The 17,557-nt window shown below is 48.0% G+C and overlaps 1 protein-coding gene across 3 annotated transcripts in view; it reads left to right on the top strand.

The window, feature by feature from the left end:
* The first annotated feature begins 4,519 nt into the window (after positions 1-4,519).
* usp25 (ubiquitin specific peptidase 25) overlaps positions 4,520-17,557 on the top strand; it is a 64,328-nt gene continuing 51,290 nt past the window's right edge. For all 3 annotated transcript variants that reach the window (XM_015960135.3, XM_054730454.2, XM_015960133.3), the window contains exons 1-5: positions 4,520-4,739; positions 11,037-11,114; positions 12,426-12,570; positions 12,674-12,797; positions 14,534-14,696. In XM_015960135.3, coding sequence (XP_015815621.1) covers positions 4,698-4,739; positions 11,037-11,114; positions 12,426-12,570; positions 12,674-12,797; positions 14,534-14,696 — 552 coding nt within the window. In that variant the 5' untranslated portion in view covers positions 4,520-4,697. The remainder of the gene's footprint in view (positions 4,740-11,036; positions 11,115-12,425; positions 12,571-12,673; positions 12,798-14,533; positions 14,697-17,557) is intronic.

Below are 17,557 nucleotides of genomic sequence, written 5' to 3'. Positions count from 1 at the left end.
GTCCAGCGAGCCAACAGACAGCTTTTTGTCTGCTGCGCACTTTTGAAATGCAGCGCAGTTCCTCAGCGATGACTTCCCTTTTCATTAAGTCCTCCCCGTGACCGACTGACTACGTGCTCTTTAAACTCTCAGTAACCTTTCCCCCCCAGTCAGCTTCTCCATTCTGAGATTCTTATCACGGCTGAACCGCACTAACCTCTCGATTCCTTGCGATTGCTGAGGCGGTGGCGAACATAAAGGAGTTAAGCAGAGGTCAAGGTGTAAAACGTAACAATTGGCTGTTTGTCTGCAGCGTCTCTTTGATTTCCTGACCTCAGCAGGAGGCTGAGTGGATGCCGGAGCCGAGCACCAGAACACGCTGACCCAACTGTAGGCCAAGGACTCCGGACGTTCCTCCACACGCGTTAGAAGTTCGCAGGCCTCCTAAGTCGTTTCCTACTTTAGATGCTTTTGTGTGACCAACAACTTAATGACAGCACTTACTGTGCTCAGACCAGAGGTCATCTACAGGGACGTGAACCACTAACTGCACTTGTCTCTAGGTGGTCTGTCTGCCCATACGAAGGCCATTCAAGCCCGGCGTAAGTTGTCATGGCGATCTGTGTGACGAACTCACAGATGTTTGACTGCCCTCCTCTCCTTGGGTGTTTGATCTCTGAGCACATGAACTGACCTCACACACACACACTAAAATCATTAGACGTAACGAGCATTTGAAAGGCCTGACCCCGTTCAGAGTCGAGTGAAGTGGACGTGAATCAACGCGGCTCGTTTTTCATGACGCCACCAGAGCCGCTGCAGCAGCCAGGTGAGAGAGAGCTCTGAGTCAGACAAACACCTGGGGCACTTCTGCTCCGTGAAACCAGGTCAGGGTGGTTTGTTTTCTCGACCCGGTACTGGCTGTCCCACTGGGACCGGAGTGTTTGAAGGTACACCTCTGTCACTCAGCCCTGGGGGGTCACGGCCTTTTGGCTCCACCTCCCATCCACTGACCTGGCTGATGTCTGTTTCCTGGGATGGGAGCAACTGTTGTCCTGCAGCTGTGTCCCCCCCTCCCCCCCTCCCCCAGCTGAACAACACTCCTCCAACTCCCCCTTCTCTTCAAAGCTTCAGCCATTCCTCTAAGGTTTAGAGCAGGGGTCCTCAATTATACCGGGGTCGGGGGTTAGGGTTAGACCCAGAAGCAAGAGGACCAGGGTAACCCTCCCTGACCCTCACTGCTCCTCGTAGCCTCCTGCTCTATCATCACGAGTGAATGTCTTCTGTCTGATGAGTCGTACGGAGAGAGCTCCGTTATTGGATGAAGATCCTGCAGGTGGACATTAACAGACCCGTAAACGCTCCTCCCTGAGCTCCACGCAGAAGCCTGGCAGCTTGGACGGATCCCAGCTGAACACGGGTGATGTTCGTCCTGTCAGAAAGGCGCAAGGGCAGATGTTTGGTGGCGTCGGGGGAAACGAGTGAAGCCCATCTCCTGTCTACCGCCTTTTACCTTCTCACAAATGTTCCTGCCTGTAAATGTGAACTCTTCAGCTGCACATGGCTGATCTGAGCCCTCCTGCAGATAGAACAGGTTTGCTCTTGACCTGACTCTACTCATATTCGACAGACAGCCAATAATAAACCACCATTTGTTTCCATTTTCCGACTCCTTCACGTGAAAGAAGTCATCATCCGGAAACGTGTTTCACCACTGACGCCCAGTAGGCTCTGGGGTTGATCTGCAGGGTCGTGAACTTCTCCAGTAAACATTTCTGGATAAGAAGGGCCAGCTCAGGGTTTACCAGACTGGGTGTGAACTTTGAGCTTTGGCCTGTTTAGAGTGATGCACGCTAAATCTACGTTTGTTCTTTGATGTTCCACTCAGACCAAACCCAAACGTTAAAGGGAAAGGTCCTCCTCCTCCACATCAGCGGTGTGTTTGTTCGTTTAGCACACACTTTTTGTTCAGCTGCTCCGACAAGCGTGTTTCTGGCCTGTGGGATGAAACCCACAGTGAGCTGGGATTCAAACTAGCAACCATGCTACCTGGTATGCCACCATGCAGGTCGTTATGGTTACAATAATAATAATAACAACCTGTTTTGAGATTTTTTCCTCTTAGATGGGTTTAAGTTCAGCTACGACCAATAACTTCTGTATCATTCAGCCCTTATTGATCAGAACAAATATGTGTTGTTGTTTATAACTGAGGTAGATGAGCAAGCTGGAGCTGAATGACCCTCGTTATATGCGATGGAAAAGATGATCCGGTCAGGAAGTGCGACTTGGAGACAGGCAGCTTTTAACCGCTTCATTATTTACTCCGTCACAAAATCAATGGCACCACTGTGCTGCAATGTTTAAAGAACAAAGGGAACACGCGGGATCACGTGGTTTAATCTAACAACACCCTCTCAGCCGAACGCCAGGACCTCGTCTTCCTCTAGTCTGCAGGTAAAAGCTCTCAGCTCACCTGTTCTCTGACGGATTAATATCCTGCTTGGCACGAACGGGCTGGAAGTGTGGAGAAGTCCCGGACACGGACGAGCCTGAATGTGAGTGGTTTGTTAAACCTTTGTCGGTGAAGTGATGTGCGATTGGGTTTGCTGCTCGTCCCTCAGATCCTTTCATCTATCAGAACATCAGCAGACATGACGTTGTTAAACTGCATTAAACACACTTCAGTCACTCTTTTACAAACAACAACAACATAGCAGTCACACGTGGATGCTCAAACACGTCATTCAGACCACACTTCATCTAGAAAGTTTTTGAGCAGCTTCAGTTCAGAGAAATGCCGATTATTTCTGAATTCCAAACGAACCGGCTGCCTTCAGAACCACGTCTTCGACAAAGCTACAGTCAGCTCACCAGACAACGGCAGCATAGGTGCTGGACTCACCTGTCTGACTTGCTGCCGACAGAGGATCCGTGCAGAAACTAATGACACATTTACCCTGAGCTGATGGTGTTTTGACACGAAGAATGAGGAGAAAACATAAAACTCCGAAGTGTTTTACTGGTTTGAGACACTGGGTTTGAGTGTTGCTGTGACTTCTTGTGTTTCGGATTGAGTCCTGGAGAAGGTAAACATCCAGAAACGGATGGATGGATGGTGTTTGGTCGTCTGACAGACAGAGGAGTCCCACATCCAGCTGGACAGCAGCATCAGAGACTCTACAGGATAAGACTGCCCTCTACTGATGAACACCACCATAGCAGCTCACCCTGGCCAACATCATGCGTCCATTAATATTTATATGTGCTACTTTATCGACACAGTTCCTGCTGATGGCTTCACTTCTAGCAAAATGGATTCCTGAGCATCAGAAGAGCGCCCTGGTTTTGAGTCAGACGAATAATCTCCCCAACATTTGGATGATTTTTCTGGCTGAATAATTAGGCCAGACTCCGAAAGGCTGACTTCAGGGGTTTTCTTCACAATTAAAAGTTTTTGATGTCATTCTGACAAAAGTTGTGATGCATTTTTGTTTTGTCAACCAGAAAACTAACATGTATTCGATAAATGTGCAGAGGTGTCCCAAAAGTGTGGTTTAATGTGAGGACTGAAGAGTGAATAAAAAAAGGACAATAAACTGATCTAAACCACTGGTTCATGTGAGACACATCCACACAAAAACAAATCTTCCCTGATAGAAATGAAACACACTTCCAAACAGTGATTGTCTGGAACAGAAGTGATTGTTGGATTATTCTTTTAAATGAATAAAAATAGAAAAACAAATCAGCAGTAGATGCACAAGAAAAACAATCTTTAAAGGCTTAAAATCCCTTTTCTGTGTTGCTTTTTGTTGATGGAAATGATAAAAAGCTTTTGGCTTTTGTTTCCACACTTCCAGGTGAGGCTGCTTTTCAAAAATGTATTTACCAGGTTAATAATAATAATAATAATAAGCCCCTCTGAATGCATGTTCTTTAAAAATGCCGCTCAAGTTAAGTGCTGGACTAGACAAAGTCACAGGAGACAGAAGATCGTTTTTTCTGTTTTTAAGTGTTTTGGATGCTTTGGCTTCATCAGACAGTCGCGTTATCCAGTGGCGTGTCCAGATCTTTTAGAATGGGGGTGGCCCAGATGAGGCACTACTTTGTGCATGGGTGACACCAATGGTTATGCTTCTTTTTTTTACCCCAAGCCTTTTGTGGACAATGAAAATACTATTTAAATGGAATTCAGTGTGGTGACACATGGGGTGGCCATTCAGATTCCAAGGGTGGCATGTGCCACCCCAGGCCACTCCCTGGACACACCCCTGGCGTTATCCTACACACTGATGGAGAAAGCTGCCTTTGCCAGGAATTTGGTTACAAAAGACACTAGGTCATTGAATTTGGGGACTATTTTGATGTTACCGGGTGGAAGATGATGGTCCATCTATCTGATTTTAAACAGATTATGGTTGTTTTTTCTCATTATAAAATTTGATAAATACAGTCAGACGGGTGAACTGCATTTCTATTTCTCACCCGTGACGTTGACGCAGTCGAGTCAGACGAAAGTAATCGATCCCAGCTCGTCGGCGGGCTAGAGCAATGTTTTCACGAGCTGAGCTAGTTTCTCTGCCATGGCGCCCGTAGTGTCGCTGGTTAAGGTGGGGACTTCGTAGCATCTTGTTTTGATTCGCTTCAGGAGCGAGTGCAGCTTGTGTTTCGCTGCTCCTAGTTGGACCTGACTCACATTTACCCCCGAACCGGCCATGACCGTGGAGCAGAATGTCCTCCAGCAGCATTCTCAGAAGGTATGCTGGCAGAAGATAACTTCAGAGCTAGCAAACTTTAGCATAATGCATAGCTTCAGAGTTTCAGGACACAAAGAATTTACAGCATCACTGTGTTGAGACGCTGGATAGTTGAGTTGGTTTTAAAGCGTTAGATGTCCTAATGGTTGGCCTTCCACGCTTGAGCTAAAGCTTTAAAGTCCTGTGTGGTAGCAGCAATTTAAAGGCCCAGCTTTGCGCTGCTGTTTGTTTACTAGCGTTAGCTAACGGTCCGCGCTAAAGGCGAGTTTACCCTAAACCCTGGCCATCTGTGGAGGTCCGGTCACGTTCGCCATATTTAGTCATTTATTGATAAAAAACAAACAACGTGGCACTCGAGGATCTAAATACGTAAAGATTTTAACAAGAAACCCAATCAAACGACACCCTTAACTGGCGTATTTAATTTTATTTTGGGACTTTGTAAATAACGTCGTTCCCTTTAACAAAAATGTTCACATTTCTCTTAAAATGTTAATTTTATTTGTGAATTGTATTCCAGCTTACCTATGATGTATCTGATGTGTTTGTTTACAAAACACGGCTAACTGGAATTCCACCCCAGTCCTGCCGCTTGGCGGTGATCCACAGCTGCTTCACAGCTGGACACGTTCTTTATTATCATCGTCCCAACCCATCATACTATGGCGAGTGATTTCTGATCACCAGCCGGAGAATGATGGGACGGGACGATGATCAAAAAAGAAGAAGCGCTGGGAGAAGCACGTCGCCTCTGTAACGTGGAGAAGTGCTTCTTCGGCAAGCTCTAACACATATTGGCCACTAGGGGCAGCAGTGGGCATTTTCAGTGGGTTTTTGCCATTTCCTGTTTATTTGTTACAACATAAAATAAACTAATAAATTCCCTCATGGAATTAGCCTGTTCTTTACATAACTGATATCTTTTCACTAGGGGTTCACCGGTATCGGGCCGATACAATACCATCCCACATATGTTGGGGGAGTTCAGATGGCGCTCGCGCGGGTTCACGAAGCGAGCTGCTCGTCCTCTTTACGCAATGGAACCTTGCGTTTTATTGGCTTTTGCGTATTTTGTTGTCTCTGATGCTTTTTTTGAATGGTGTGGCTTCTCTGGTGACTTATGATCGAGCTGTGCGGCTGAGGCTTCGTCCTCCTGTTGATGTAGCGGGTGCTGCGCGCTGGGAACCTCACGGATGGCGTTGTTGTTTGGACTGCCCGTGTGCTCTCTCCCCCCAAGCCATGATGTGTTGGCCCTCTGTCCGCCCCAGCTCGAGAAGGAAGCATCGTATAAGACGGGGAAAGCGAGGTAGCCTTCGCGTGAGACGTCGGGCTGGACTTCCTGGATCCCTGAAGAAGCGGCTGGTCCAATTCGGCCCAGCTTGTGACCCGGTGGTTCCGAGACGTCTGATGGTTTACTCTGCGCCCTGCCTTGTGATCTTGGCCGGCTTTGAGGGTGAGCTGGCACCGTGCCACGGCCAATCGGCTCGAGGACCTCGCCAGAGTGGGGTTTGCTGGGAGAATCTACGCTCAGTTACGGGCTCAGAGTTGGAGGAGACGGTGCCTGTACACGATCCAGGTGCTGTGGCCCCGCCGCAGACCCGGTTTGGTCTGGTCAATCCCAGGTCTGTGCAGAACAAAACTTTCATTCTTCGGGATTTTTTTATTCAACATGACTTGAGTTTTTTGTGCATCTGTGAGTCCGTTTGGTGACTCAAGCACCATGCTGGAGCTGGTACCACCTGGCTGCTCCTGTTTTAATATCCCCAGATCGTCGGGCAGAGGTGGTGGGCTGGTTGTGTTTTAAAATCCAGCTTTCCTTGTAAACAGCTTACACTCACCATGTCATTTTCTTCTCTTCAACTGTGCCTATTTGAACTGCATCTCCCCCCGCCTGCTCGTCGTGCTAATTTATCGCCCTCCAAAGACTGACTCTAACTTCCCGTAATGATTTCTATGATCTTGTGGCAGACTGCATCCTAAAATATGACTATGTCCTATTTTTGGTGATTTTATCATCCATATCTGCTGTCCTGACAATGTGCTTGCTAAAGGTTTTCTGAATTTGCTAGATTCATTCAATTTAACTCGATGGGTATCGTCCCCTACTCATGCCAGGGGTCACACCCTGGACCTGGTTCTCTGTTTTGGTCTCCCTGTCATGAACCTTGTGACGTTGCCTCCTGTGTTCTCTGACCACTCTCCAATACTCTGTGATGTTACTTTGCCATGTCCTGTCCCTGTGTGTGAAGCTCCAGCTACTAGGTTCAGAGCCCTGGATGCAGAAACTATTGCAAATTTGTGGACTGTATGTCTGTAAGGTTAGAGACCTTTAACCCTGATCCATCTAACATTGATCACTATTCACAACACTTTGATTTACTTTGTAATCAGGTCCTGGACGTGGTTGCCCCTCTCAAGCTTTGCAAGTCAAGGCCTAGGAGGGAGCCTTGGCTCTCTGATGTCACACGGGCTTGTAGGCGGGCGTGTAGATCCTCTGAGAGAAAGTGGAAAAAGGATGGCCTACAGATCTCGCGTGAGTTGTTCAGAACATCTCTGGTTGCTTATCAGAGTGAGGGTTGCCAGAACCGCCTATTTTGCAGACATCATCGAAACAAACTCTTAAGAATCCCAAGATTCTTTTCAAAACACTGAACTCTGTTCTGGTGTATCAGGAGCCTAGCTCCATGTCTCCTACAGCTGCTGGAAACTGAAGATTTTCACAAATACTTTGTTCATAAAGTATCAGGCATTAGAGCAGCTATTTCTGGTAACTCTGTTGACCCTGTTCCAGTTCCTCCATCACCACCCACCCTGAGCTCCCTCAATGCTGTTTCTTATTCTGAGCCGAGTAAGCCTGTTGCAAGGCAGAAGCCATCTGGCTCTCCACTTGATGTTCTGCCGCCTCCTCTCTGGAAGGCTGCCTTTCCGTGTCTTGGCCCTTCACTTGGTCAGATTATTGATGGGAGCCTCAGCACAGGTGTGGTTCCAGCTGCTTTGAAAGCAGCAGTTGTTCGGCCGACCCTAAAGAAACCTGGTGCTGATGTCTCTGTGATAGAAAATTACAGGCCTATCTCTACCCTGCCTTTTATATCAAAACTGCTTGAGAAAGTCGTTTATCAGTAGCTGGTCTCACATTTAGCTGACTCTGATCTGTTTGAGGTTTTCCAATCAGGGTTCAGGTCTGGCCATAGCACAGAGTCAGCTCTACTGATGGTCTTGAATGACATCTATCTATCACTAGATCAGGGTACTTCTATGGTGCTTCTCTTGTTAGATCTGACGGCAGCTTTTGACACAGTTGACCACGCGATTCTACTTGATCGCTTGGAATGATGGGTTGGGATCAAAGGGTCTACTCTGGATTGCTTTAGATCGTACCTCCACAACAGGACATTCTGTGTTAAACTGGGTGATATTTTATCTTCTTGGGAGGGGCTCCGCTGGGGGGGTCCCGCAGGGATCGATCCTTGGTCCTCTTTTGTTTGCAATTTATCTGCTTCCTCTGGGGTCAATCTTTCGTAAACATGGCCTATCGCTCCATCTCTATAGAGCTCCGGGAGTTGACGTCACGTCTCCCGGCATGCAACAGTTCAAATCGAAATGGCACCATATTGGCAGGCAGAAGCCCGCAGCTGGACTATTTGTTATTGTCAGAAAACTCAATCAAACGGGAAATATGGTAGATTCTTGTTGGGCCCCAGGATGCAGAACAGATGCGGACGACATAAGGGATGAGCCTTCTACAGGATTCCCCAAGATCCAGAGCGCCGCAAACGTTGGATCATTGTAATAAAACGCACTAGTGACCGGGCTAAAATGAAGCTGTGGGATCCCGAGAGCAAAGGTTTTCGCTTATGCAGCGACCACTTCATATCAGTTACTTAAACCACCGTTTCCTCTATGGATGCACCGATGGATCGGCATTTGATCCCAATCGGCCGATAGCACCCCTATCGGTTTTGATCGGAATTTTCAAAATAGATCAAAGCAGACCGATCAGGTAGGGTTGTCACGGTAACCAGTGTAGCGGTAAACCCCGGTAAAAAAAGTTGACAATAATAATAACCGTCTTGTTTTAAAAAAAAACTATATTATCTCGGTGGGTTTACCGTGGCTGCGGTGTATGCACGGTGACCCTTACCAGCCACCGTATCATCTGCTGAAGTTGCCAGCGGCACATGCGCGCTTTGTTGTTTACAGCCAAAACTTTCTTGAAGCTAAAGCTGAAATAATGGCCAAAGGTGAAGGTGCCAAAGGTGCTTCTCTGGGGGTGAAAATTGACGCTGAACTTAAATTTGATGTTCACATAAACTCTGTGGTCCGGTCCAGTTTTTTTCACCTGAGACGCCTTGCAAAAATCAAGCCTATGCTGTCGAGAGCCCACCTGGAGCGGGTACTGCATGCTTTTGTAATTTCTAGACTTGATTACTGCAGCTCTCTGTATGCAGGGTTGTGTCAGTCATCACTGCGTCGCCTACAGGTTGTGCAGAACAGCACAGCCAAGTTTCTGACTGGGACCAGGAAACGGGACCACATTAGTTCGGTTCTGGCCTCACTGCACTGGCTTCCGGTCTGTTATCGTTCACACTTTAAACTCCTCATCTTTGTTTACAATTTATTCCAGGGTGGTGCTCCCCCCTATCTAGCCACACTCCTGAACAGACATTCCCCATCACACGCTCTGCGCTCCTCTGACCAAGGCCTGCCCGCTGTCCCTCATTCTAGGTGCCAGCAACGACTCTACCTCCTGAGGAAGTTGAATTCTTTTGGAGTCAGGAAGGACATTTTACTGACTTTCTATTATTCTTTTATAGAGAGTATTATCACATTTTCCATCCCCTGTTGGTTTTATTGTCAGCCTGCAGTATAGACACCGACTACAAAGAAGAAGAAGAAGAAAATATCATTTCTATAGCGCCTAAAAATAAAAATCACAAGGCGTTTCACAAAAACAAAAAATATGTAAAAATATAAAAAAAGCATTTAGAAAATGTTTAAAAACATATTTAAAATGAGCAAAAATAGGCAATTGGGATTTAAAAAAATACACCGTCAAAGCGCCGCCATGGTGTGCTCTCGGATCATTGGACTACCACTGTGAAACTTAACTTCTCTATGTGACCAGCATACAGGAAGTTTAGCACAGAAAATCATTAAAGACCCATTACACCCTCTTCATACTGTTTTTGAGTGACTGCCCTCCAAACGCCGACTTCGATGCCCATGCTGTAAAACACAGAGGAGGAGAAGTTCCTTTGTTCCCAGAGCTGTGCTTCTTCTCAATTCTCAGTGCAGATAGGGGGCGTGTGCATTACTTGTGTGTGTGCGTGCATGTAGTTACATGTATGCATGTGTATTTGTGTGTGTGTGTGTGTGAGCCAAAGGTTTACTCATCGTTGGTCATTCACATGTGAGGTTGTGACATGAATGTGTACATAGGTTTAATGGGTTTTACAAATGTGTAAATTGGTTGTGTTTTTAGAATTTAGAGATTTTAGTGCCGGCTGCTTCACAATGCTGTCTCGAATTGCCCCTCGGGGACTAATAAAGTTGTCTTGAGTCTTGAATACTCGCGGGGACCGGGCTTTCTCAGTCCTAGCACCGTCACTCTGGAACCAGCTACCACCCTCAGTTAGGCTGTCCCCATCTCTGCCAGTCTTTAAGAGTCGCCTAAAAACCCACCTCCTCCGCTTGGCGTTCCCTGAGCGTGTTAGAATTTGGCCCTCTTTTATGTTGATTTTTTTCCCCTGTTTACATTGGTCTCTTTATCCCTTGTTTTACCCATTTGTCTTCTACTTTAATGTTTTACCTTTTTTGCACTATTTGAATTGCTTTTATTTTCGATTTATTCATCATATTTCACTTTTCTCATGTACCATGCTCAGCGCCTCGGGCTTCCAGACAGGGTCACGGAAGGCGCTTTATAAATAAAGCTTTGATTGATTGATTGATGTACTCGTTAAAAGTTAACCAATACCAGGAACTGATACCAATGCCTGAAAGTGGCTTCACTGTGACTTGTCACTTTTGTTGTTGTTTACTAAACTGACCACTAGAGGGGAGCTGTTGAGCTAAAGAGTAACAGTGTGGGTTAAGCAGTGCTGGCTCAGAATAATAAAACCAGGGGGTGTTGTAGCTTTGTTAACAGCATGTCAGCCTTGTGGACATACTTTAAAATTTGTGAAGATGACAGAAGCATACTGACCCCAATGTGTAAGCGTCATTAGTGGAGAACAGGTGCCAACCTCTCCAGGATCTCTGTTGATCTGAAGTTTTATTGTTTATGTCCCTCAATAGCATCAGCAGACGTTATTAAACCAGCTGAAAGAGGTCACGGGTACCACGGACATCCAGCTGCTCCAGCAGGCCCTCCAGGTATGTTGTCAGACACACACACACACACACGCACGCACACACTTATTTATATGCTTGTGGGGACCTCCATTGGCTTCCACTCATTTTAGTGAGTCCACTATGCCTAACCGATACCCTAACCTCAACCAATGGGGTTCTATTCCTAACCCTGGCCTTTACTAAAACCATGTATAAGGGTGCTTGGCATGTAGACTAGAAAAATGTGCCCACAATGTGGAAATGTCCACACAGTAGAGGTTAGTCCACCTAACCATATCAAGACAAAAACACACTAATATACACTCTAGTTGACACTATTTGTCACTAAGAGTATTGATTGGGAAATGATTTTGATACAAGTCAACCATGGACGTAATTTTCACTTTAGAAGTGGGGGGGCGGGGGGGATCTTTACAGTATGTTCTAATGGGAAACGGGCTTCAACACAAACGTTTGTTTTCTGCTTGGTCCTAGAGCTCAACCAGTGTCAATTTATTTTGAGCCATGGCTCTGGTGTTGATCAAGTTTAATTATATCTCTTTGCAACAATTTTCACAAGAAAACTGAACAGTTAAAAGCAGGGCTTGTGTTGACCGGATAGTTCCTGTATTTGAGCGTTTATTTTGATGGAGAAAGAGTTGAAAGAATTACCCCGACGCATGCAGACGAGCTGACATTTTAATTGTTACGCACATCGCAGAGTAGCTAAATCACTCAAGAAAAGATTCCCATCTGAACATCTGAGCTGGACACTGCTCAGCGCAGCTCACTGTCAGCGCATACGTACGGTGCACAGCGAGCTGAAGATGTGGAGAGGGGTTTGGAGCGTGTCGCAGAACCAGAGCGCACGTGGGAAGATTCCTCCCACTGAAGCGAGTGTTTTTCCAAACCCTGTCTCTCAGAGAGACTTGTCACTTAGAAAATGTTTCCTGATTATGAAACTTTGGCTGAATAGCGCTTGTTCCTGTCTCCAATGTGGCGACACATCCATGAGCCTGTCTGAGGAAAAGTCCAGAATCTCACATCCTCTTCAGCTCAGACAGCGCCTATAGAGACATCTGATTACGCACAAGCAGGTGACCTGTCAACCCGGTCAGACAGTAAGACCGGGTTGGACCTGTTCAGGTTTACGCAGACAATCTTTACATTTAGAATAGGTATACAGATATAAAATTAATGCAGTAATAAATGCAGTTTATTTAATAACCTTTCATTGTTTTACAAGCACAGAGAGCCGCGTCAGATGGATGGAAGAGCTGCGGGTTGCCGACCCCCGTCCTAGACGCAGTTTTAGGTCTGCTCGGTGATTTTGATGTTGTTGTGGTTCTGCAGGTGAGTAACGGAGACCTGGCAGAGGCCGTTGCCTTTCTGACAGAGAAGAATGCCAAGGCTCCTCAGCAGGATGAGACTACCTACTACCAAACATCTCAGGTGCCCAGCGACAGATATATCAGTGTTGGCAGCCAGGCGGATACAAGTGAGTGGCATCTGCTGGAGTCTTCATAAAAAAATCACAATCGGTGTTTGGAAGATTGGGAGTTCATAAAATCTGTATTTACATGTTTATATTTGTGATGCAGATGTGATTGATCTGACAGGAGATGATAAAGATGACCTGCAAAGGGCTATTGCCCTCAGCCTGGAGGAGTCCAGCCGGGCTTTCAGGGAGACGGGCATCACTGATGAGGAGCAGGCAATCAGCAGGTGGGCTGGTGGAAGTCACCCAGCAGCACACAGTGGTGACCTGAGCCCCCTTCAGACAGGCCATGAAAAACGGAAATGTTCCGGACTCTGTCCGTAAGACCTTTGTGTCTGAATACAAACATCCGGATAGCGTTTTCCGTAATTAAACCGGACGAAGCCCCTAGTAACAGGTCCAGACTTATTACGGACAAGGTGGCTGCTTCAGACTGGTGAGGTCGAGTTCCGGACAGGGAGGAGGGGGAGGAGGAGGGGACCGGGGGACGCTGTGCGCACCTAGATAGCCCGCTGCTGTAGCATGCGGCGAACCATGGCAGCTCGCCTCCTACGGTCGGTACCGTCTCCTAGACGCGCGACGGAGTGCATCACACCGCTTCCGTGATTCCTTTTAACCATTGAGCTTCATCATCCTGGTCTCTTAAGCGTCTTTGTGTGCGCAGAATTATGCTTAACATAAGTCTGATCAGTGAGAGGAATTCTATCTCTTCTGCCATGTTTGACTGAATGGCTTTGTTTGGGTAAATGACGCATGTACACCCGCCGCACTATGCCCCCCCCCCCCCAGACATCTGGAACTTTTCCCTGCTGTGTGAAGGCAGCCAAAAGGACAAGTTCCGGTTCAAAAGTGGTGTGTCTGAAAACACAGTTCCGGTTAAAAACCGGATTGAATTGTCCACACATATTCCAGAATGTCTATCTGAAAAGGGTTCTGGTTTTATGTTATCTTGAACCCTGTCCTGGTGTTTTTTCTGTAATAAGTATGACTGTTAGCTGGTGTCCTCACACAAACACGCACGCACGCACGCACGCACGCACGCACACACACACACACACACACACACACACACACACTCTGGTTCTGTTGTTGCAGCTTACGTTACATAAACTTTAAAGCCCGGTTCATGCTTCTCCGTCAGCTCTGCAAGGGACAGACACGCACGGATTGACTGATGCATTTTGCCCTCATGCTTCTCCATCTCCTGGAGAGGGTTTCAAAGCATTTCCCCGGCAGGACAACAGAGGGCGTAGCGCTGTTCTGTGGTATCCCGTCATGTATCGGTCCAAGATAGTGTGTTTGTATTGTGTTTTTTTGTATACAAGAGACTTTTTAACAGACAAATTTGTCTCTCATCCTCCTCCACCTCTTCATGCACTCGCCACCTCTAAACCCACTTTTCCTGTCATTTCCGTCCACAAATAAAATGCTTGCTGCGCATCTTTTCACTCCTCCAGTCACGGGGGAATTAAACGTCCATGTTTTTAGAGTTTTTTCGCGAGGTATTCTTCAAGCTTCTCTGTGTCTACCGCTAGATATCCTCGGCTCTCTTTATGTTTTTGAGGGCGCAACAGCGGCGGTGTAGACGACAGCAGCGTCCTGACCAATCACAAGCTTGCATTGTCCGTCTCGACTGACGGATGTTTAGAAAAGAGAGCTCGACTCCGTCCGTCCTTGCGGAGCTCTCCAGCAGACCTGCAAGGACGTCGCGTGTCCGCACTGACGCAGACGGAGACGCATGAATCAGGCTTAACGGGGGCTGGCTTTCAGCAGAAGGCTTTAATAGTTGCTCTCAACATCTGAAGTTATATTTAAGTTACATTACCAGCTTAAGGAACACTGACAGGAACATGGGCTCTGCTTCAAGTCAAATCAACATGAACTGAAACTGTGACACGGCTGAGCATTTTGTAAAAAAAACTAAAAGGTAAATTAGAATGTGTGTGTTTTCTTTGATTTGTAGGGTTTTGGAGGCCAGCATAGCAGAGAACAAAGCTAGTCTAAAACGTACTCACACCGAGGTGTGGAGCGACTCACCCAACCCTCACGACAGGAAGAGGATAGACGGCTGCCCGGTGGGGCTGAAGAACGTTGGTAATACCTGCTGGTTCAGCGCCGTCATCCAGGTGAGCTCACGCGCTGCTGGTCCCAACCTCTTCAAGTGTGTGTGTGTGTGTGTGTGTGTGTGTGTGTGTGTGTGTGTGTGTGTGTGCGTGTGTGTGTGTGCATGAGTGGAAAAACAATCTGCATCATATTGGAACATATGTCTGAACAGTTTGGTTTCCCAAACCAAAAATGAAGAGCCTTTTGAACTGGTTCATGTAAGATTCAGACCTCTGAAATCAGCTGCTCTTCATGATCTGTAAAAACCAGAGGTACCTGACCTCGTTCCACAACAAACAGTCGTGTCTGATGACTTTGTGCTCAGTAAAATCACTGGTGGGACAAAGCAGAGCCCCGTGTTGCAGCAGCCCACGCTTTTCTGCTGTAGAAAAGCTCAAAACCAGGGACAATGACCCGAGCTCGTCTGCTGGTGGACTTGTTAATAGAATGTGACCCTAGCTGAAGTATGCCAGATACACTGGATACACCATCACATGATGTTTGGCGTCTCTGTGTGTAACACTACCCACATAGCTGAAAAGACGCCACTACTGCAGCTGGCCCAGTTTGGAGTAAACAAGTTGTTTTTCCTAATAAAACAAGTAGAAGTCTGGACTGCTGGGACTGTGGGAATCATCTCTTCCTGTTCATGTCTGCTTTTGAAGGATGATAATCCTGGAGCCAAATGGCTGGCACCAGGTGCATCAGACCTGCTGCAAAGGCCAAAGAACACAATAATATTCATTCAATAGACCTGTCAACATTTTTCTGTTGAATTTGTTGTGATCACTTGTTTTTACATCAGTCAGTGCAAAACAATTCCATAAGCCGTCTGCTTACATGCGTAAAGCGGATTTGGGTTATAAATAATAGGCCGTTGGGTTCTTTTGAATTACAGGTGCAATTATTCATTTATTTACTTTTTCTCGTCTCGTCTCGTCTCGTCTCGTCTTCCTCCGCTTATCCGGGTCCGGGTCGCGGGGGCAGCATCCCAACTAGGGAGCTCCAGGCCGTCCTCTCCCCGGCCTTGTCCACCAGCTCCTCCGGCAGGACCCCAAGGCGTTCCCGGACCAGATTGGAGATGTAACTTCTCCAACGTGTCCTGGGTCGACCCGGGGGCCTTCTGCCGGCAGGACATGCCCGAAACACCTCCCCAGGGAGGCGTCCAGGAGGCATCCTGACCAGATGCCCAAACCACCTCAACTGGCTCCTTTCGATCCGGAGGAGCAGCGGTTCTACTCCGAGTCCTTCCCGAATGTCCGAGCTCCTCACCCTATCTCTAAGGCTGAGCCCGGCCACCCTACGGAGGAAACTCATTTCGGCCGCTTGTATCCGCGATCTCGTTCTTTCGGTCATTACCCAAAGCTCATGACCATAGGTGAGGATTGGGACGTAGATCGACCGGTAAATCGAGAGCCTGGCTTTCTGGCTCAGCTCCCTCTTCCCCACGACAGATCGGCTCAGCGTCCGCATCACTGCAGACGCCGAACCAATCCGCCTGTCGATCTCCCGATCCCTCCTACCCTCACTCGTGAACAAGACCCCGAGATACTTAAACTCCTCCACTTGAGGTAGGACCTCTCCCCCGACCCGGAGGTGGCAAGCCACCCTTTTCCGGTCGAGAACCATGGTCTCAGATTTGGAGGTGCTGATCCTCATCCCAGCCGCTTCACATTCGGCCGCGAACCTACCCAGCAAGAGCTGAAGGTCAGAGCTGGATGAAGCTAGGAGGACCACATCATCCGCAAAAAGCAGAGACGAGATTCTCCTGCCACCAAACTCGACACACTCCACACCACGGCTGCGTCTAGAAATTCTGTCCATAAATGTGATGAACAGAACCGGTGACAAAGGGCAGCCCTGGCGGAGTCCAACCCTCACTGGGAACAGGTCCGACTTACTACCGGCTATGCGGACCAAACTCACGCTCCTCTGGTAAAGGGACTGAATGGCCCTTAACAGAAAGCCACCCACCCCATACTCCTGGAGCGTCCCCCACAGGGTGCCCCTGGGGACACGGTCATAAGCCTTCTCCAAATCCACAAAGCACATGTGGATTGGTTGGGCAAACTCCCATGCCCCCTCCATCACCCTTGCAAGGGTATAGAGCTGGTCCACAGTTCCACGGCCAGGACGAAAACCACATTGCTCCTCCTCTATCTGAGATTCAACTATCGATCGGACCCTCCTCTCCAGTACCTTGGAGTAGACCTTTCCAGGGAGGCTGAGGAGTGTGATCCCCCTATAGTTGGAACACACCCTCAGGTCACCCTTCTTAAAGATGGGGACCACCACCCCGGTCTGCCACTCCCTAGGAACTGCCCCCGATGACCACGCAATGTTGTAGAGACGTGTCAACCACAACAGCCCTACAACATCCATAGCCTTGAGATACCCAGGACGAACCTCATCCGCCCCCGGGGCTCCGCCGCTGTGTAGTTGTTTGACTACCTCAGCAACTTCTGCCCTCGAGATCGGACAGTCCATCCCCAGGCCTCCCAGCTCTGGTTCCTCCTCGGAATGCGCATTGGTGGGATTGAGGAGCTCCTCAAAGTATTCCTTCCACCGTCCGACTATAGCCTCAGTTGACGTCAGCAGCTCCCCATCCCCACTGTAAACAGTGTGAGCGAGTTGCTGCCTTCCTCTCCTGAGGCGCCGGACAGTTTGCCAGAACCTCTTTGGAGCCGATCGATAGTCTTTCTCCATGGCCTCACCAAACTCCTCCCACGCCCGAGATTTTGCCTCGGCAACTGCCACTGCTGCACCCCGCTTGGCTATCCGGTACCTGTCTGCTGCCTCCGGAGACCCACAGACCAGCCACGCCCTGTAGGCCTCCTTCTTCAGCCTGACGGCTCCCCGAATCTCTGGTGTCCACCAGCGGGTA

The sequence above is a fragment of the Nothobranchius furzeri genome, chromosome 10 (assembly GCF_043380555.1).
Source record: "Nothobranchius furzeri strain GRZ-AD chromosome 10, NfurGRZ-RIMD1, whole genome shotgun sequence".
Taxonomy (NCBI): domain Eukaryota; kingdom Metazoa; phylum Chordata; class Actinopteri; order Cyprinodontiformes; family Nothobranchiidae; genus Nothobranchius; species Nothobranchius furzeri.
The sequence above is the reverse complement of the archived record's forward strand: the minus strand, read 5'-3'. Positions and strand labels throughout refer to the sequence as shown.